The 21,815-nt window shown below is 38.3% G+C and overlaps 1 protein-coding gene across 3 annotated transcripts; it reads left to right on the top strand.

The window, feature by feature from the left end:
• The first annotated feature begins 2,368 nt into the window (after positions 1–2,368).
• Positions 2,369–20,592, top strand: bcl2l13 (BCL2 like 13). 3 transcript variants are annotated; one of them, XM_067420537.1, is made up of 7 exons: positions 2,369–2,522; positions 3,252–3,434; positions 9,343–9,444; positions 9,543–9,699; positions 9,989–10,061; positions 10,177–10,305; positions 18,616–20,592. In XM_067420537.1, exons 2-7 carry the CDS (start codon positions 3,311–3,313, stop codon positions 19,486–19,488), a joined length of 1,458 nt encoding a protein of 485 aa, XP_067276638.1. In that variant the 5' UTR covers positions 2,369–2,522; positions 3,252–3,310; the 3' UTR covers positions 19,489–20,592. The 3 variants fall into 3 exon arrangements, with proteins under 3 accessions (XP_067276638.1, XP_067276640.1, XP_067276641.1); XM_067420539.1 differs by having other exon boundaries at positions 2,369–2,537; XM_067420540.1 differs by having other exon boundaries at positions 2,383–2,458.
• The last annotated feature ends 1,223 nt before the right edge of the window (positions 20,593–21,815 follow it).

Here is a 21,815-nt window from a genome sequence, read left to right as displayed (position 1 = left end):
AACATGAAGAGCATAACTTATTGCAGGTGCTCTAAAAGTTTTGACTTTAAAATGTCGTCTTGTTGTGTTTTGGCTGCCAGAATAGGAGGAGTCTATAGACACAAAAGATAAATTCAGCATTGCAGCTGGAGCAACTTTTCTCTATTTACGGATATACTTAACACTTATAATGGGCTAGTGAATCAGGGTAAGACAAAAAAAACCTTTTGAATTAAGGAATAATGAAGCATTTAAATTTATTAAGTTTTGAACAAAAAAAATGACATAGTGTACCTTTAAAAACAGATTTCCTGTATCACAACTGATTTTGAGGTCTAAAGTAGTTTTATCATCTTTACTTACGGGTTTGTCCCATCCCCTCCATAATACAAATATTTATTACTGCTTTGTAGCATAAGAATGTTTATCTTTAATGTATTTCATATTTTAAAATGTAAATACAAACTCTATGTAATTTAAAATAAAACTTGCATATGTACGTTATATAGTTGTCAAAAGTTTGTTGTCCTGTTTTGCAGTAAAAACTATTATTTGTTTTCTGACGTTATTTTATATATAAACAATTAATGACTAGATGGAGTAAACCACTTTGGAAAATAAACTGATGTGTCTGAAGGATATTCAGTCTGTATATAAAGGCTATCATACCTTACCCCCTCTAAATAAGGCCCGGATTATATTTGACATTATTATTGCGCAGGATGAATGACAACTGTGTTTGATTTAAGAAAAAAGGCCTAAACAGTCTCAGTGCTGACACCCCCAGGACATCTCAAACAGATGGTCACTCTCTAACCTAAAAGCAACATAAAGCATGTTATAAAAATAAAAATCTTTGTCATTTTTCTTTTTGCATATATTTATGCTTTCTCAAACTTTATAATTATATTGAATCAGTTGATTGGAATCTCTAAGGATGTTTATAAATTCTGCCCCAACAATGGCGAAAATGTTTCAACACATAAATGTGTATAATTCCCCTTTCACACCAAAAGTGAAATAAATAGTTGAAGGTTGAAGGAAATGCTCATCACGCTTGTACAGTAGAGGGGTGCAGCTCAAACAAACCTTTCAGCTGTTCTGCCATTCTGGGTGCAGAAGAAGAATGTCAACTCTCTTCTTCAGCAGAAAACAAACAAACAAAAATATGTTTTTTTAGTCATTTTTTGCTTATTCGTATGGTTGAATGGGATCATCAAAGTCTACAGGAAAGACATTGATTAATAAAGTCTGATTAAATATACATGTATGTTTGTCTAATTTAACATATTTAAGTATTGCAGGTTTAAATGATATTCTTAGTATTCATTCCACTGTTTTTATCCATTTTGAGGAATGCTGAATCTGATTTTGACTTATTATTTCTTTCAACATGAGGACAGGAGAGCTGTCAGTCAATAAATGGGATAACAAAGTAACTTGCATTGCTTATTTGAAAAAGTAACTCATTACATTTTGTTGTAAATGTAAAAGTAATGCATTACTGTACTAGTTACTTGAAAATATATATTCTATTCTTGGTATGGAATGCTTTGGATTTTACATTTTCAAGGATGTGAAAGTTTTCCACTTTACTTTGGGTAAAATAATAATAAAAAATGCATATGCAGGCCTTGCACCATTTGAGGGCAGCAAAAGCAAATAATTGTAAAGGCCACGTGAACACATGACTCGCTGGATTGCATTATGGTTGCATCTGGGGCAGTGATGTCACTGGAGGGGAAAAAAGGTGGTGACGATTCTAGGGGCCCCTGGCTTTCAACCCCAGAACGTGATTCCAGCAGCAACTCCACTGGGGCCCCAGATACCATAATAAAATTATTCCAAAGATGTAGCCTGTTTAAACAGACTGACTTTTCGTGATTTTTAATGACAATGCAATTCAGTATTGGTAGCATACTTTATATTAGATTAAAAAAATAAACAAACAAAAAAGGTAATAAAATTGCGTTCATAATATTAATGAAATAGCATTACCCTACAATAAATCTCATATTGTGTAAGTTCACGTTGTCACATAGGCCTGCCTGACAAAACACAGCAACACTTCCTGATTGGAATTATTAATTTGATATTTAAAAAATGTAATCCAAGCAATATCATACGCTAACGTAGTCATTCGTTCGTGAATCGATCTCAACTGGTCGCGTTGCATGATTCAATAAAAAAAGATTCGACTCATAGAATCATTTCTACTCGTCGAGAACAGTTAACGGAACTGAACGCAAAATAAAATAATTTTGCTAAAAATGGAACGGGTGCTGAATAAGAATGCGTTCTCTGTCCCCCTCTCTATCCTTGACCTTCTCGTTTCCACGTCCGTGCGTCCCGCGTCAGGATTACAATCAAGGCGGAGCAGTGCGCCGCGTGCTTCACCCTCTCGCACACGCGCAACATGGAAACCGCGCACGCGCATCTCTAAACAGTTAGCTATCCCACAGTCGAAAGCAGTATTATAGTAAGTGTGAGAGAAACCGGTTAGTCATCCCCGTTGAGTGAACAAAATTATCACTGGTGCAGAGGTACGACATATTCAAGCTAAGTCGCAGCATGTTCACCTTAAACAAATAGCATGTTATGTTATGAGTGACACTAAGAGGCTATGTTTAAACTTTAGCGGCTAGCTGAAACTCGGGCATGCGAGTAGGTGTGGCGTGCACGCAGAGAGAGGTTCAGTGTGTGCCCGCGTGCGTTTGTACTGTACACGATGTTCTAATATATGTGGTGGACTTCGTTAGTGAAAAAAGTATTACTCACTATCGGGACGTTTGTTAGCAAAAACGTGCTGTGCAGTATTATAATAACTTCAGTTTTGAAGTGGTCTTTGTTAGACAAACTTGTTGGTGTCAAAGTGTTGCGTGCATTTGTAGAATTTAACAGTGTTAGTTACACATGTATTTCTGTTTAAGACTGGCAACTCTCACAAAAGCGAGTTTAGTTGTCATTATATATTATGTAATTACTTAAGTTGAACACAACAGGTGATATCAGGCTGAATGACAACCTCTGTCACTTTCAATGTATAGAAAAAAGTTGCCATAAATGTGAATGGTTTTCAGTCAGTAACATTCTACTAATATCTTTGTGCTCTAAAGGTTAAAGTCATTCTCTTTAGTTCATAATAACACTGTTTATGTTCACATACTTAATAACTTTGTGTAACGGATGCCAGAAGATTAGACAACCTCAAATTGTACTCTTCGTGCTTTTAAATGCATTATAAAGTATTTTTGTTTGTTTGTTCGTTCTAGGACTTGTGAAAATTGTCATTTGGTCGTGCATGTCGCTGAGAGCCTGACATTTCTCTTAAATGGCTGCCTCTGGCTCCTCCACCACAGTGCCTGAAGGATTTCACTATGAGACCAAGTATGTCATTCTCAGCTACCTCAGCCTGCTCCCGCCATCACGATCAAGACCCTCAGAGACAGGGGAGGGTAAGAGATCACATCCACAAATCAATATGTACATATTTCCTGCCTGGAAAGAATCATACAGAGTTTAATTTAATCTCAAAACAATGACACAACTTTCAGTGGTCTGCTTGTGTCCCGAATGCAGTAGCGTACCGTGGGGTTTCAGTCAGGGCCTTCACTAACGATCAACACGCCCCACGCCATAACAACACACACACACACACACACACACGTTTGTTTTTGTGACATATGGGGACATTCCATAGGCGCAATGGTTTTTATACCGTACAAACCGTATTTTCTATCCCCCTACACTGCCACTGCCCCTAAACCTACCCATCACATGAAACATTCTGCATTTTTACTTTCTAAAAAAACCCTCATCCTGTATGATTTATAAGCATTTTGAAAAGTGACATGGCCAATGTCCTCATATTTCACCCTCTCCTGTGTGTCATAATACACACACACACACAAAATACAATAATGCACTGTACGCAATACTACTACGAACTTTGCTTTCATAGTGTACACGCGAGACAAAAAGGCAATTTGACTATTTATTGATGATACTGCACTCACGTGTCACCGTGTAGGCAAATGGTGAAAAGAATCAAAATCAGCTGGCACAAATACTCTTAAACAAACAAAAATACGGACCAACAGAACATCCAAAGAAACAGAAAAAACACTGCTTGTTAGCTAACATTACCGGCTTGACATCAGGATCGATCATTCGCACGCAGCCTGTCATCCGCGGCGGCCATAGTTTATTTCACACAGAATTCTCACAACCCGCGAAAAGTTCAGACGGCTGATGACATCAGCAGGGGGTAGCACACCGACACATCGCTGGGCCTCTGGGCCGTTCTATCACTACACATCAAATTTTGATTGGCTAATGACCCACGTCAGTCAAAGCTATGGTCCAATGGAAAATAGCAGCTTCAATGGAAGGCAAGCTATTCTACTAGTGCTGGTCCTCGGGGCTGTGATGCGTTTAGATGATGACATATGGAAAATACACCAAAAATAAATACATTCTTTCTGGAAATATAATCGTAACTATATATATATATATATATATATATATATATATATATATATATATATATATATATATATATATATATATAATGATTTTGACAGGGCCAGCAGAGAAGGCCCTGCTGGCCCTGACGGCCCACCACTGCCCGAATGCAATAAAACAGCAAGCATATGTTGTAGTTTATGCATAATGAGACAGGAAATCACATTTTCTGCATACATGCATGTGAAGTAATTTTTCAAAATGCAGTACACATTCCTGTAGAATAAATGGGACTATGCAAAATGGTATGTAACTGTAGTGAAGTTTTATTCTGTGGTTTGAACAAATAGACTCTTTTATTAAGGGCTTAGCTAGCCTAGAAATCTATATGCACCCTAGCGGCAGCAAATCTAATCTGCTGCGAGTATCGTCTAGCAACTCTCAATACAGTTCTGAGCTATAAAAACCAAACTGGTCAGGCCAATCACATCGTGTATAGAGTCGGTGGGCGGGGCTTAACATAATGACAGGAGGGTTGTGCTTGCGTGTTACTAGTAAACAAAGAAGCTGGCGAACGACGGTCTTTCGAATCAGCTTTGCCCGCAGCTCTGGAAGACTTGGAGAGTCTTCCCATGGCATGAAATGAGCTGCTGCTGCCCTTGCTTGACTAAACCACGCACCCACCCGCAGGTAATCTCATTTCAAATGCAAAGATGTCAGCCAATCACAACAGTGGGTGTTTTCACTGAAGACTCACAGCAGACACGCCTCTTGAAACAGCATTCTAAACAGAGGGCTAATATCAGTATAGAAAAAATGCCTTTTATTTCTAAATTATGACATTTTTTGATGTAAAACCATACTATCAATATAAGTACAACTCAGGAAACATTATAAAACAATAAAACAACCCATGCCATGGGGCCTTTAAAATGGGAAGATGTGTTCTGAGTTTCGCCGTAATCTGTCAACTAGTTCTGCTTCACCTTTGTTGCTCTGGTTGGTGGTAGCGCTATCCAATTGCGTGCAGAGGGAGTTTGAAAAACAACCGTTTATCCGCCCCTTGGATTGAGCCCTTTCTATGGTGAGTTTCCAGACCAAACATCTTGATGTGGGTCTGGCTAGGGCTTAGCATTAAGATACAAAAATCACGTACATGCCACAGTGAACAAATGCTGCCTTCACATCCAGTCTGAAAGTTCCTACTTCCCAATTCTGAAGTTGTAATTATGAGATGCTTTCAAGAATATAGAAATCATGGTGTACACAAGGATCACTCTTGCCTTTTTTGGAGGGAAGTCTTATTCACTGTGCCATCTAGATTATGGAATTTCAGTGAAATAAAAGCATTTGTGTAAAGTACATAAATTATGTAGCCTGGATGCCAGCCGAATTTAGCCCCACCCACAACGAAAAATTTCGGAAAATTCGGTCTGAACTTGATCCGTTGTGGAGCAACTATGCTCGAACCAGAGCTGTTTGGACCAATCAAATTGTTAGGGCAGGCTTCATACAATGATGGACAGACAACAGCAACGTAATCATCGTAATCCTAAACGGAGAACTTGTTCGTTTATGCATTCACCTTTACTATTTCTTTCAAAAATGATGATCGTGTTGGTAAGTACTCTGTCTATCCTTAAATTCTTTTTACAACACCAGTAAAGATTGTTTACACTCATCTTCTGCTTCTTCCAGCGTGTGTGCAGTTGAGTTTTGTTGACAGCTATGCGTCGCTCAACATGCGTCATTTGCTATGTTGCTCTGATTGGTTGTAGGTCTATTCAACTGAGTGCAGAGAGGCATTTTTGCCCCATATTCACAGCCCAATGGAACCGTATCAGACTCATTCTGACTAGAATCTATTTTTGCATGAGATGTTTGTTTTTTTACATGTATGCAAATATACATGACCATATTAGCAAGAGAAAGCTGTATAAATGTGGGGGAAAAAATTAATAAAACTTAAGTCACTACAGCAGTAGTCATCTTTACAATCTTAAAGTTTATGGCACGCCGAACTTTGAAACTCTGGAATCAAAAAATGCGAATAAGTTTCCCAGTCGTAATTATGGCTGGAGAGGTTGTTCGTGTCCAATTTCTGACCAGGAAATTTGTGTTTACGATAATTAGTAGGACTGTAAGGGTACATGTATTCATACACTTTCAATACGAAAAAAAGTCTTATCTTTTAAATTCTATCTCAAAATGTTATAATTAGATTTAGAAGTTAATGCAAAAACTGCCTTGTATGCAGTTTACATGTTTGCATACAATCTTTATGTAAGTGGTGATTTATTATGTCAAAAAATACATAGCAACTGAATTTAATAGTGTGGGCTTTGTTGTTAATTGTAACCTATAATATTATATGTCCAAGTAAGTGCTTTATATATAGTTTACAACATTAGCAGAGATAGATTAATTATGATTAAAATTCTTAAATATAAACACATTTATTTAAAAGACAGAGACACAATTTATTCAGTAAACCACTGTTAAATAAAAAATAAAAAAGCAGTTTTATGTTTAGTTTTCTCCCTCCAGCTGTACGAACCCGTACTGAACCGTGACTTCAAAACCGAGGTACGCACTGAACCGTCATTTTTGTGTACCATTACACTCCTGATAATTAGTATCTAAAAGGTCACTTTTTTCAGTTTAATAAGTATTATCCAGGTACTTGAAGTCCACTTATTATTGGAATTTTACAAGTGAGCAAACTACTCATCGTTTATGCAATATTATGTAGTATAATTATGCAAATTGTGATGCACATTAGCTCTTCCAAAAAGGCTTTATGCAGTCCCTCTACAGACTGAAACTACCTGCCCTAGGACCGTTCGTACTATCCATAGAGCTGCTTTGCTATGGATCTGGGTTGCTAATTCCGCCATTACAGTTTCAGTTGCTAGTAGGGTTTGTCCACAGTTACTGAGGTCACATTCCTCTTCCAGGAATCTCCATTTTGTCCTTGAACATGGGCTGTAACTCAAAGTGCTGTATACATAGTGCTGCAACTAGCGTAATTTTTTTGAAAAATGCCTGAAGCTATTGCAAGTAATGCATTAACAAATCCTTCAGAGTTCACGTGTTGTCTATACTTCTTATGTGGCAGTCTGTATATCGTTGGCAAATTTGGTCCCACTAGCTTCAAGCAGCCCTTGGCATTTTGCTTGGAGTCATTGTAGGACTGCTTTTTATGAAAATTGTCTTCTTGTAGCCTACATCCTTTTATTTAGTCCTTGTTGACTTTAGAAGGAGATTCAAAGTGCACATACAGTTAATCTGGTTGACACAGAGGATGGTATGGGTTTAAGCTGCCTGTTGGAGATTTTGGAGCCTTGGGCACATCAGCGATTCAATGAGGAATGTCCTGTATCCTGCTCTGGTTTTCAATCAGTCAGCTTTGAAAGTAGCTTCTGATCCCTCTTTCCACTCGACCCGCTCTGCACTCTGACAGACTGTCATGTGCGATCAGCGTTGGCTTGTTCACATGCCACTGGTTCAGAGTGAAGCACAGCCCTCTCAAATCTGACCAAAAAAGACAGGCACTGGCTTGGAAAAGTCAATGTGAGCTTGCATAAACTTCTGTAGAGTTGTTAAAGGCTTTATTGTCCAATTCACAGCCTTTATACACACTTTCTTGCTCTCTCTAAGTATATCTGACAGTTTCTTACTGTCTCTAATACTTCCTCTTTTTTTAGTCCTTCACTGGTGTCTGTGTGGTTGAGAGAGTTACATTTTGAATGTGATGGATGGCCCCTTGTATGCATGATCTGTAAACACTAAGTTATTCACCAATGTTATGGCTCTGAAAAGCCAGTTGTATTACAGCCACTGTATTACAGAATCATTTACGGTATAATGGAGTATTAAAATACAGTAGAATGAGAACAATGGGAATTTAATTAAAAAGAACTTAAAGTGCCTTCCCAGGACACATGAGAATGTTAAGGGGAAAAGGTTTAAGGTCTTTTTGCTGTTTACATATATTATTTTGAGTACATGATATGTCATGAGTTATGACATTGTTCAGAGTTTGACCCTTTTTTTTCATTCCGTGTTTTTGAAGGTTGTGTGCTGAGCCTGAACATACTAGAAATTGCATAAGTTCTGAATGCAGTAGTTTGATCACCTTTAGTTTCTTTTCACTTCACCTTTTTTAGCTTCATCAGCCATGCAGAAAATTATTCCGCTAAATATTTTAATACCTGGAGTTTCCAGGCTTTTTTATGCTTGCTTGCACATGTTTGTGTTAAGATTCAAATAATCAAGATTGTTTTCAAAAATGAAGTGCTTAAAAGTGCAGTGTATAGTGTTTATGAGGATCTATTGAAAGAAATGCAATATAATATACATAACTTTGTTTGCAGGGGCATTTCCTTATAATAAGCAATTAAATCTTCATACACCGCGGGTCTCCTTACAATGAAATTGCCATTTTTTGCGCTGTCCTGTTTTATACAGTAGCCCTAAACGGAAAAACTTCTCTACAGAACTCTAGTCACTCTCAGCTCTCTCCGACGATGACATTTTTGTCCTGTGTTGGGCACCGTAGTTTCTCTATGTTCTTTGAAAGGGAGAGGTGAGCGGTGAGCTATTGCAATTCACAACCTCACCACTAGATGCTGCTTAAATTCACATTCTGCACCTTTAACATTAAGAAAATATTAACTGATGAAAATTTGTCAGCAAAATTTCTCTTTCTATAAAAAAACAAATAAGAATGAAATATGGAAAAAAACACAACTTTGGGTACACATGACTAGGTAAATGATTATATCAAAATAAGATAAATAATAATTATTCATAACAATTATATATCGGTAAGGTCTGTACTATGAATTTTTGGGGGACCTTTTTTGTAATAAATAAATGTGTTATGATTCTGTGCAGGAGAGAGCCAGTCTACACAGGAAGTAGAAAGAGAGCGGAATAGCAGCCTGAAGAAACAGATTGAGAATGAAATGAAGCAGCTGGAAGAGGAAATTGCGGCCTGTAAGATGTTTTTTTTTTGTTAAAACTGTAATTTCACGATAAAATTAATCTAAAATCTAGATCATGGTTTCAAGTCATCTGCCTCTTTCTCGGCTCAGCTTTTTCCAGGACTGGTTTTGATCAGCACACATCCCCTGTGTTCAGTCCAGCCAATCCAGAGAGCTCCATAGAGGACAGTCTGGCAGTGCTGGGGGACCGCATCTCCCGGGACCTGGACATACACCTGTCCTCTGCCACTCACACGCTTCTGCGCAGGTCCTTTATAAGGTCCAGGGAGAACTCCTGGACAATTTTAGTAGTTGGAAAAAAGCTCTAGCAACTGAGATGTTTATGGCAGAAAAATGTAGTGTGTAAACACCCTGCACACACAGTTATGATAAGTTGGCTTGTAAAGGGAGTTTAAATGACTATCATTGAAGTTTGACTTAAATATTGACCAAAAGCTTTCAGCATATATTATCTTGATGTTATTTGAAACAACTAGCAAATTCAAATAAATGCAGAGAAATGTTCTGATCTGTGATTATTTGAATGTCTCTTGCAGTGATTTGAGCTTTGAGCACTTCAGAGCAGCAGTGGAGGAGGTGTCTTCTCACGCTCAAGGAGGATGGAGCAAGGTCATTAAAAACACTCACCACATAGGTGCACACAAAGTGCCCTCAAGGCCATTGGGACTGATTTGTGAATGTCGGTATTTTTTTTCACATTCTGTCATTGTGTCATTCTGTTTAGGTTTTGGTATCCTTAGTATTGTTACAGACCCTGCAGACTGAGGGGCAGCCGCTGGAATCTCTGCTACATTATGGTTTGCGTTATCTTGAGGAATCACAAGCAGACTTCATCATTATGCAGGGTGGATGGGTGAGTGACTTGCATTTAATGGGTGATCTGATGTCTAGTTCAATCAAGGGGGTAATCTAGTGCTCGGAAAGCGTTCCACCCCTAGGGGCTGCCATTGCTAACCAAGCCATCACCTGCTGTTAGCATCCCATTGACTCCCATTCATTTTTGAGTCACTTTGACAGTGAATAACTTTACATCTGAGACGTTTAAAGACTCCATTTCTCCATTGTTTATTTCTAAAGAAACACGACAATGTATAAAAGGCTCCATTACCTTGTATCTTACACTATCGCCCCGCAGAAGCTGTTTTTGTAAAAATAGGCTAATGATTGCGTCATAACCAACGCGACCCTGTCGCACAGTTGAGAAATTACCGTATAGACCGGAGGAGACGCTCGCAGGCAATCTTTTACTGTCTATGAGACAGTCGGGGGGACGTGGAGACATGTCCTGGAGACTAGTCTGATAAAGTCAAGGGGGAAGAATGGGGAGAAGCTCATAGTGAGCCAAAAGCAACGGGAGAAAATATTTAAACAACGTGATTCAGCTTTCGCTTTCCACATCTACTAGAAGACTCACAGCTGTCAGACAGGAGGCTCACGTCACATCTACGTCGTCAAGCTCAGTCTGAGCCTGCGCAGTTCGCTCAGCCATCAGGAAGTGAGCGCCCCTAGGTTGACTTCATTCTTTCGCCGTTGACGTCAATGGGGTCGCTGTGTCCATTTCTTTTACTGTCTATGAGTTCAATCTGGATCATTTGACCAGTTGATTATTAACCATATCAAAAGTTCATTTTCATCTATAATGCTAGGCCTGTTGCGATTATTACGGAATATTTTCATGAGAGATAATTCATGCAACTATAAAAAAAGTTATGAAATGCAAATTTGTATGCCTCTCTTTCTGATGCGGTAGTGTGTTATTCTCCAAATAATAATAATAATAATAATAAAAGCACTTACAATAGATATATTTCCATTCATTTTTATGCACATTATGGGATATCACATAAAAAACACTGGATGGAAACGCCAAAATGCACTTACATTTTAGAAATGCGTAAATGCATAAAAAAACACATGCACTTAATTGAGTCAGATAAGCTTTTTATCTGGTAAGAACTATTATTGCCGAATAAATTCCTCGACGCGCATCAAAAAGTATTTTTTTTGCAGCTGTAAGCCTTTACGATGGGACAGGAAATAACTGGACTAACCAGCAGACCGATCTTGATGCACAGCATCTGAAATGCCTGAGCAAAGTCTGTCGTCAAAGTGGTTCGGTAAAATTACTTCCCAGAACAGTCTTACATGACTGCCTTTCCAAAAAGTAGGTATCCACCTCTGAAAGCAAGATCATTTTATTGTATTCCGTCTGCAAGCCCTGAGGCACAAGCCATTTATTATATACAACATTATTATATACAGTGGCTTTTCCTACTCTTCTTAGTGATATTTAGTGCCAGTTTATCAGGATGTGAGGGTTTTGTTCTCCCGCTGGATGGAAACGCTGCAGATGTTTTATGTAATGTTCGAATTTTGCGCACAAGTTAAATTCACAACTTTGGATGGAGACATAGCTAATGACAAATGAACATCTCTACAACTTACAAAAGGTTTGATAGTCTAACTGGGTGTACCAGTATAAGCAGTAGTTCTCGACCTTTTGACTCCAAGTATTCTTGGGAACTTTTTTTACCTTTTGGTATTGACAAAGACCAACATCAGAGATGACAAATAAGAAAGATCACAGTGTAGATTTAAAAGTATGCCCATCTTTTTACCTTATTTGTATCAGACCTGACCCATGTCTGAGAAGATTTGGACTTTTAGATCCAAGAAGCCCTTTGAAGATCTCTAGTTCTGGCCCCTGGGCTGAGAACAACTGCCTTAATGGCAAAATTGGGTTTCTTCACAGAACTGTAATGGTTTTTACACAGTGTTTTTCATGACTTCTGTCAGGAGAGGGAGCCAGAGAATGTTTTTTTTTTCTTTTTTTTTTCTTTTTTACACATTACCCCATTCGGCTGCTGGTGGACAATGCTAGTCTGATGTCACCAACACATTGTGTTTTGACAAACAATACTTTGCTTCAAAATCAAATGTTTACTCAAAGTATGCAGAACTCTTTGATACGAAAGGCTGTGTGTTGGTTAAACGCATTATGCTGCTATGTGATCGGCAAGGTAACTTTCCTCGTGTTTCATCTACACTCACCTTCCTTTCACCTTTATGGACTTTGTGATTAAGGGCAAATTTGTTTAAGGCACAGCTCTTTGCTACCTCATACATAAGGTCATAATAAAGAATTATCTTTAAATTAATGTTTTACATAATGAACACACACATTCCCATTCAGCTTATCAAAATGTATGTAATTTGATAGTTCAAACTGAAGATTGTTAATTTCAGAAGTCTATCTGTCCCTCATGCAAATGTTTTATGAGAACAGTTCTTCACCTCTGTTGGAATATGGACGGTCTTGTTGGTTTATGACATCCTCTTTGTGTCAAACTATATCTCAGAGGCGGACCATCCTTATGAAAGACTCAGTTGATGCCTTTTATGCACAAGCTGAACTCAGTCAGAAGGAATAATTTAATTAGAGCAAAACAGACACTTACGCGGAGAGGAGGGGAGACCATTGTTTTATACTTCAGCTTGGTACAGGACTACATTCCAGTGATGGAGTGAGAGCTTTGACATAAATGATATTGAATAAGCATCTGTGAGAGTTTGAATGCAGGTGGGAGGAGTCTGACAAGTAGGAGGAGACCGTGTGCAAACAAACCAGACCTTCTGCTCAGCACTTCCAGCCCCATTACTCTAACAGCAACCTTTATCTTGTATATACGTTCTCTCCGTCACCCGTTTACTTTATTTCCTTGTGGTCACTGCTGGAGTTCTGCGCACTTCGGAGCTGAACACAGGCAGGTAGGACAGCTGCTTTCTTCTGGAGCACTGGACCAGAATAGATGATACTTTCACGGTCCATTTTGCGACTTTGTGTCCTCCCTCTTGCCCTCCATCACTTTGATTAAAATAGCGAGCACTTTAATTGTTTAATTCTCCATTAAATGGATGAAAATAGCCATTGCTGCTGATATGGCGTTAATTCAGAAATAAATACTCCAATAAATAGGTCAGTCAGTAAATTTTGAATTTAACATTTAACTTGTTTTAGTGTAGAAAACCTTGTTTGCGCAGTTCTGCTTTTGGATGAATTTGATTCGATACATTTTTGGTATATTTGCAGTAGCACACAATAATCATTATAGTATTACAAAACGACACAATGATTTAGCCTTAATTGTGACGCACAAGAATATATTTCTGACTATATTGTTTGCTCTTGCTCTCTTGTGTAAATTATAGCATCAATTCACTGTAACAATTCATGTACAGACTGTTTTGACGGATAATTTATGCAGAAGGTTGTTTCATGAATGAGATTCAAATTAAGTAAATGAGAACAGAACTCTGTGCGCTTTAGGGGACTAAATGTCCTCACTAAGATGGCAAAATCCTTGTCCTTGTTGGGATATGTTTGGTCCTTATGAGGAAAAAAGCTTATAAATCAAAATCTTGATGTTTTTTGAGGATGTAAAAATGCAGAAAGTTTTCAGTGATTGTTAGGGTTAGAGGATTGCATATACATTATTTTTATACTGTACAAACTGTATAAGTCCCCATAAATCAGGGAAACCCAACTTGTGTGTGTGTCTATTCTGCTAAAAGGAGCCATTTAAAAAAAACATGGCATAAGTCAATGACTAATGTCTAATCTAATCATGAACTCTAGGTCAAGGGACACCATTCAATACACCGCACAAAATGGGGTACCAGTCTAGATATGCGATATGTGGGACTTGACATTTTGTCTTGAGTAACCCCACCCCATGATCCCCTTCCTGTCCCTCTGCCTGTAATGTACGCAACACAGAGGTGACCTTCAGTGTGCCTGTCACATTGGCCAGCAAAGATTCTTGAGATGGCATGATGTGATGTAATTTGACTCCAGTTGTGTGGTACGGACAAACGCTACCAGAGCGCCCTGTCTGTGTATCGGTAAGTGCTGAGAGCAGAGCTCGAGCCACGTCAGGTCGCATCACCCTGCGCACCGCTCAGTCAGGCCTCTTACGTAACTGCATTTTACAGGCGATGTGCTGCTCTCATCGCACAAACAGAGGCTATATGCCACCCCCACATGCTCTAGATGAAGAACAGAAATAAATCTGATAAATCCTCATATGAAATCAGCTTGAGCAGGGCTGTCCCAGTTTGACTGCCTCAAAACTGCTCCCTGTGTTAGTTGAGAGAGTGACCTGTATACTTGACATACTGCGAATTTTAGACAAATCTTTCACCTGAGGTATCCAAAGTTGGTTTGGATTTACTTTAACAATATTATGTATTCCCTTATGTACATTTTAGGATGTTCAGAGGAGAAATGTAGCCCACTATGGGGAATGCTAATGCTCTGAGCAGGATTTTGCAGAGCTTGTTCCAGTATAGGTTCCCTGAGGCAATAAAACATTTATTTTTATTTTATATAACTGTTTTTAACATTGATAATTAGAAGAAATGTTTCTTGAGCAGCAAATCGGCATAATGGAATGATTTCTGAAGGTTCACATGAAAATAAAGACTCGAGTAATGATGCTGAAAATTCAGCTTTGCCATCGCAGGAATAAATTACATTTTAAAATGTATTAAGTTATTTTAAATTGAAATAATAATTAAATTTGACTGTTATATGTATTTCTGATCAAATAAATGCAATCTTGGAGAGAATGAGAAACTTTTTTCCAAAAACGTTAAATCACAAATTTAAAAAAAACACTAACTTTACAACGGTAGTGTATGTTAAGTTGGCGCATTAGTTCTCATACTTTAAGTAGCATTGTAGTACTAAATGGCTATGCACTAGATTGTTTTTATGATCCGATGTCTTCAATATTGGACCCTCATGTGAATGTGAAAGCATATGGTTTTGGCAGGCATGCGTAAGTTTTTGTCTTTAGGCGAGGGTGGGTACATGTATCTTGGGTGGAGTGTTACATAGACACCTATGGCTCACCTGAGAGAAAACGCCTTACTAAAACGTAACCAGTAAGACAGCCTCTGGGTAGGACAGCAAGTCTAATCTTGCAGATAACATTTGTCTTACTGCATTTCAGAAAGCTTTTTTCTGTTACATTACATTGAGCAAAAGTAGCAGTAAAGACATACAATTTCAAATAAATGCAATTTTAAATCAAAGAATTCTGAAAAAAATGTATTATGGTTTCTGCAAAAATATTAGGCAGATGTTTATTTTGATATGAAATATTTCTTGAGCACCAAATCAGAATATTATAATGATGTATGAAAGGAAAGCGTGACTGAAGCTTTGCCATTATTGGAATAAAAATAAAAAAGTATGTTATTATAATAACAATAATACTAGCCGTAATACTGTTTTTTGCTATATTTTTATCAAATTGATGCAACCTTGGTGAGCATAAGAGACTTTCAACAAAAATCTTATCAACCTATTTTCTTTCCTGACATAACCTGTTGTTTTTTGTGTTTAGCATGTAGACTATAGAAACCCCTGTCTGCATATATGTGACCCTGGACCACAAAGCCAGTCATAAGTCACGCGTCATATTTGTGGCAATAGCCATCAATACTGTACATGGTTATGGGTCAGAGTTATAGATGCTAAAAAATCATTGGGATATTAGGAAAAGATAATGTTCCATGAAAATATTTAGTGCATTTACTACCATAAATATGTTTTAAAAAATCCATTATTAGTAGAAATATGCATGGCTAAGGACTCCATTTGGACAACTTTAAAGGTGATTTTCTCAATATTTAGATTTTTTTGTTTATAGTCCAGATTTTCAAATAGTTCAGATCAAATCTCAGTCAAATATTGTCCTATCCTTACAAACCATACATCAATGGGAAACTTATTTATTTAGCTTTCATGTGATTTATAAATTTGAATTAATAAAAAATTGACCCTTATGACTGGTTTTGTGGTCCACAGTCACATATATAAAGGTTGGCTAGTTTCTTTGGAAATGTTATAAAGCTACATGACTGTTTAGTGTGTTTAGAAGTGGTTGTGGAGAACACCACTTACACGTGATGGTCATCCATATGAGACATGCTACATAATCTATATTGCTCTGTAACAATCCACTAGTTGTGTCCTTATGGTCCTCTCTCTCTCTTGGCCCTCAGATGTTAAGCCAGATTTGGGATCTAATGTGTTTTTGAAAGCATCTGTGAGGGAGCATTGCATGTGAAATGAGATGCACGTGCACAGTGGTTGATTACTGAAAAGGCCAGAAAGGGCACACTGAACAGAAGAGTGTCCTTTATGATGAGCCAGTGAGCGGCAATATCTCCAGTTTGCTTAATGCAAATGAGCAGAAACTGATGTATTTACAGACAATGAGTTCAAATTCAAATGAATGATTCATTTTGCATGCTTGACCTAGTTTTGGAAGACATGTGGAAACCAGTGGCATGTGCAGACAGACCACAGCCGTAAGGTGGTGTCTTTCATTGTGTGGGTAGCAGAGTAGGACATGACTCTAAATAGATAATACCCTGAATAACAGTGCAGTGAATACAGGCTAAAAACCGCTTTTTTAAAAAAAAACCTGACTTAGTTATGTAAAGCTGATTTTGTTTAGTAAAACCATGAATGGAGAGAATTCATTGTTATGAAATCAAATAAAAATTCTCCATGTCATGGTAAATTATACTTACTGTGCTAAAAACATACTAGAATGTATTTAAAAAAATGTTTTAACAAGCTAGACTACCATTCAAACGTTTTGGCTTAGTAAGATATATTGGCCCCACTTTATATTAGGTGGCCTTAAGAACTACGTACTTACATCAAAACAATAAGTACAATGTACTTACTGTGTTCAAATTGAACTGCAAAGCACTCTGTTGATATTGAGGTGGGATATGGGTAGAGTTAGGGACAGGTGTGGTTTGTGGGTAAGTTTAAGGGGTAGTGTTAGGTGTAAGAGAAGTGCCAGCTGTGTACTTACAAATGTAACTACAAAAATTAATTACATGCAGGTATTTTTAAAATGTAAGTACAATGTAATTGTACATGTATGTACACAATAAGTACATTGTATCAAATGATTAATTAAAATGTTAGTACACAGTAGTAAAGGCCACCTAATATAAAGTGGGTCCAATATATTTTTTTAATGTTTTTGATTGAGGTCTCTTATGCTCACCAAGGCTGCATTTATTTCTGTGATTGCAAATTGATTACTCCAGTCTTCAGTGTCACATTATCCTAACGAAAGCATTCTAATATGCAGTATTCAGATTTGTTTAAAAAGAACATTTATTTTAAATTGAATTCTTGTGTAACATCATAAATGCTATTACTGTCACTTTTCATCAGTTTAAAAATTAAAAAATATACCTTACTGACCCCAAAAATGTTAATGGTAGTGTACTTTTTGAGAATTATTTTATATGATTTAAAATGAATTATTTTGCAAATAAATGTTGGTATTGTAAATCCTATATGTGCAGTATAATAATACTAATAAAACAAAGTGTCTAACATGTGATTTGATGTTTATTGTTTGAGAACAGGTTCCCACTGTGTTCCTTGCAAAAACCAAACAAACATTATACATGTGTTTATGTCTTGCTGTGGGTAATGAGATGAAAAATTTACAAAAGGAAATGCGTACATTGCTTTCACAGTTCGTAAAACAAACCCAGAGCATTTATGATATGACTCAGCTCAGACTAACTGTTTTTACTAGAAGCATTGTATCCCCTAACTGAACCTTTTAGGAGCACAAGCTGAAAATGCATGGGCACACTTAAATCAACCTGCAACACAGTTATTCACATTTCCCCCATTTTGACTGCATTACTAAAAATAACTTGGTAATTAATAGACTTAACATACAGATATTACAATGTGCAGTTTTAATCTTAGTTCACAGGGCTCCACACTAACATTTGAGGGCAGCAGGACCAGAGCCACTAAGCTCTACAGAAAGTATTTGGCAGCACTTGGGGCTGGCAATTAAGCACTGAGCTTGAGGTGTAGATAACATGAACTTTTAATTATCATTTATAATGTCTTAATATTAATTCAGAAGCAAAACTCACTAAATCCTGCAGCGATCAAAGACTTTATATACAGACTTTGCAGTGATGTGATTAATTCTGTGGCGAATAAATAACACTATATCAGTATTTAGGTATAGAGGTTTTGTGATGTTTAGAAAAAACGACTATTGAACCAACTGATTTTCTTCTTCTCTTTACATTACAGGGCACTGTGTTCAGCCTGGATGAAGCGGAGGACCTAGGTGTGATCATAGCCGAGGACAGTAACGACATTTACATCCTGTCAGGTGAACAGGCCTCGGATCAGCTAAGCCCTCCTGCTTCACTACTGACTCCTGGAGATAGTAGTGGGCCGGCTTCCTGGCAGACAGAGAGTCTTCCTGTGTCTCTGACAGGACACGAGTCTTGGGCGCAGGTCAGCATGATGGACCCAGAAGACGCCAAGAGTCTGGACAGTGCCGAGGGAGTGGCGTTAGCCGAAGAGCAAAGCGAGAACAATTCCTCAAACTCTGACATTGTCCATGTGGAGCGTGAAGATGCTGAACTGCTTGAAGAAGGTGGGGAGACGGTGGAGGAAGGGGAGCTGCAGAGTAGCGTACTTAGCGTGCTGGGCAGCGAGAGTGAACTCGCTGCTGTCCGAGAAGAAGCATCAAATGCAGAGCCGGCTCCAGCCGCACCGGAGCCAATTGTGGAGCCGATTGTGATGGAGATCCCTCCACCTCCAGCCTCAGTAGAGCAAGAGCACCCAGGCACCCATGCTGCTTCTACCGCCTCGTTGCCCGTGCCTGAGCCTGAACTTCAACCTCAGCCTGTTCCAGCTCCCGTGGAGCCACAGTCATCATCCCCACCCGATCTAGAACCAGAAGCAACCCTGGAGCAGGATATACTTCCAGAGGTTGAGCTGAAGGCCATCTCCCCAGCCTACGACTTCCCTGTCCCAGCCCCTCCTGAGGTGGAGACAAAGACAGAGCCACAACCAGAGTCCTCTGACCTCCCTGTGCTGCTATACAGTGGTGCTGCCCTGGTGGCCATTGCTGCAGTATTGGCCTTTGGAGCACTGGCCTACAGGAAGAAGTAGAAAGTCTGTGACTGTCCTTGACCTCACCGTATCTCTTGCCCTAATGGAGCCCTGTGGCTCACCGTGCCGCCACCAGCTGCACTTTATGGGAAAAATACTCCTCTGATAAGTGTCATACCATTTAGTTTTCTGTTCTCCTTGCTTTTATTTGTTGGCTTAGTTCTTTAATCCAGTTTTGTGACTGGATGGAAATTTACAGGTGTATATTCAGGCTTCTTTTGTGCTGTACTCGTGAACATGGTAGCGATCTGTTCACTAGGCTGTGACCTAGGTTTTGCCTGGTTCTTTAAAATTAATTAAAGGAACATCAAGGCTTCAGATCCATAGGAAACGCGCGCACACAGTTTATTTAATGAACTTAAGTTTGATTTTTAATGCACTAGCTTGTGTGAGTGCATGATTATGATTTTAATTTATTAGATATGAAATATTAGTGCACTTTAGATAGATTGTGTGATACTCTCCTAAAATAAATGAATATTTGAACACCATTACTTATAATCAAAAATAAATTCCTTTACACATCATTTGGACATTCATATGCATAACCATTTTTAGTGTAAAATTAGAATAAATTTGGCCTGATTGTGCTTGCATGAGTGCTTTTGTTTGAATCCCCCCTTTTAAAACTAAAAGTTTAAGCCTAGGTCACAGCCTGAAATGGAAAATCCCTCCACTTTGTCCGTTACATTTTGTTTAAGGGATTGTTATCGATAAAAGTACTACAATTTGCTATAATGTGAACATGTGTTCCTTAATGAACAAATCCGTGTTTGTTTAGGGCTCATGTGAAAATACTACACCAGCACAGTCAATATTGCCCCGGCAGCCGGGCACAGTTGACTGGATTTATCTCAGCATCAGGAATCGGAAGATAATGCTAGATGAGAAGTCATATTTAGTTTTCTAATATGATGTTTCCAAGCATGCATTTTGTAATTAAATGTCTCTACTTCTGGGTCAGAAACCATTTCAATAAAATCTTTTTGTGAAATATTGCTGTTAGATAACATTAAATGTAGGGTAGGCAATTTTGGTGAGCGATAGCAAGCTAGCTTTGGCTAGCGATAGCAATTTTGGCTAGCGATAGCAAGCTAGCTTTGAAATCATCCATTCAGAGCGTTTACAAAGCCACGCCTCCTCTAAAACACATGAATGCGCACAGCTAGAGCAGAGTCTGCAAAGTGTTTCGAGAGACTGCTTTAAATTACCTCATGTCTCAAAGCACAAAACATTACAATAATAATGAACTTGACCAACTTATTAGAACGCCCACCCGACTGCTGCAGATTCATTGCAGTGTTTGGATTATTGCCATTAAATCACGTCTTTATTTATAGTAATTAGTGCGTAAACGCAGCACAAGCTGCTTGTTTTGGTTCAGGAGGAACTGCAAAAGGTGGCTGTCTATCTACTGACCATCTGTCTACAAGTCTGCGCAGCCTCGTTGAACACCCTGATGATGAAGTGATGTCTGCACGAGCAGGGTGCACTAAGGTATGCAACGTTGACAGGCAGGTAGGGCGTCCTATTGCATTCGGACAGAATGCAATGATTGGACAAACACTTTTTCCTGAGAAGATATTTTAAATAATTTAGAATATTTCTATTATTGATTGCTCTTTAGGATGTGTAGTAGTCTTTCAACCAGTATAACAAAAAGTGTGTATGAAAAACATTGTCTACCCTACATTTAACTGCCTGTAGTGTTCAATCAAGGGCTGACTTCAGGTTTGGGGGACCAGAATGTCTCTTTAATGTCTTCTGAGCCACAAAAATCAGTGCTTCACTGTTTTTCTTCGTCTCCTCACACAAAGTATTGTCTGTCTTCAGCCTCTGGTTTACACTTTGCCTGTATCTTGTGCTGTTGTTTGACCCTTAAAAGCTAAAAAGGCCTGTATGGTCCGGCCTTGTCAACCCCCCTTTCCCTGTTGTGTGCCTATCCAAAAGAGACCTTTGTCAAAACAATAAAAACAACAAGCAGAATTCAGATCTAAAGGCAGGATCCACCTGTTGTCAGTGGTTGGCAACTCACGTCAGAGGGAGAAAAAAAAAGTGCTATTTTTTTTTTTTTTTTGTTGCAAGTGAGGTTTTTTGTATCATAGATGGAAAAAAGCTGTGAAATTAAACTTCAATCAAGGGTGAACCTGGTGGTTTGTGTCCTGATTTAAGCAATAATTGTATCGTAATGAAACTGCTTAAATTAAAATAATTAAAAAAGAAGAAATATAGAAACTAAGTTTTGTTCCTCTATTTTCTACTGGTATGACTGTACATGAACAGGTGAGTCATCACATGATGAGTCATGTTGATGTACAGTAGAGATC

This window comes from Pseudorasbora parva, chromosome 16 (genome assembly GCF_024679245.1).
Source record: "Pseudorasbora parva isolate DD20220531a chromosome 16, ASM2467924v1, whole genome shotgun sequence".
In the NCBI taxonomy this organism is placed as follows: domain Eukaryota; kingdom Metazoa; phylum Chordata; class Actinopteri; order Cypriniformes; family Gobionidae; genus Pseudorasbora; species Pseudorasbora parva.
Note: the sequence above shows the minus strand (reverse complement) of the source record. Positions and strands in the feature narration are given on the sequence as shown.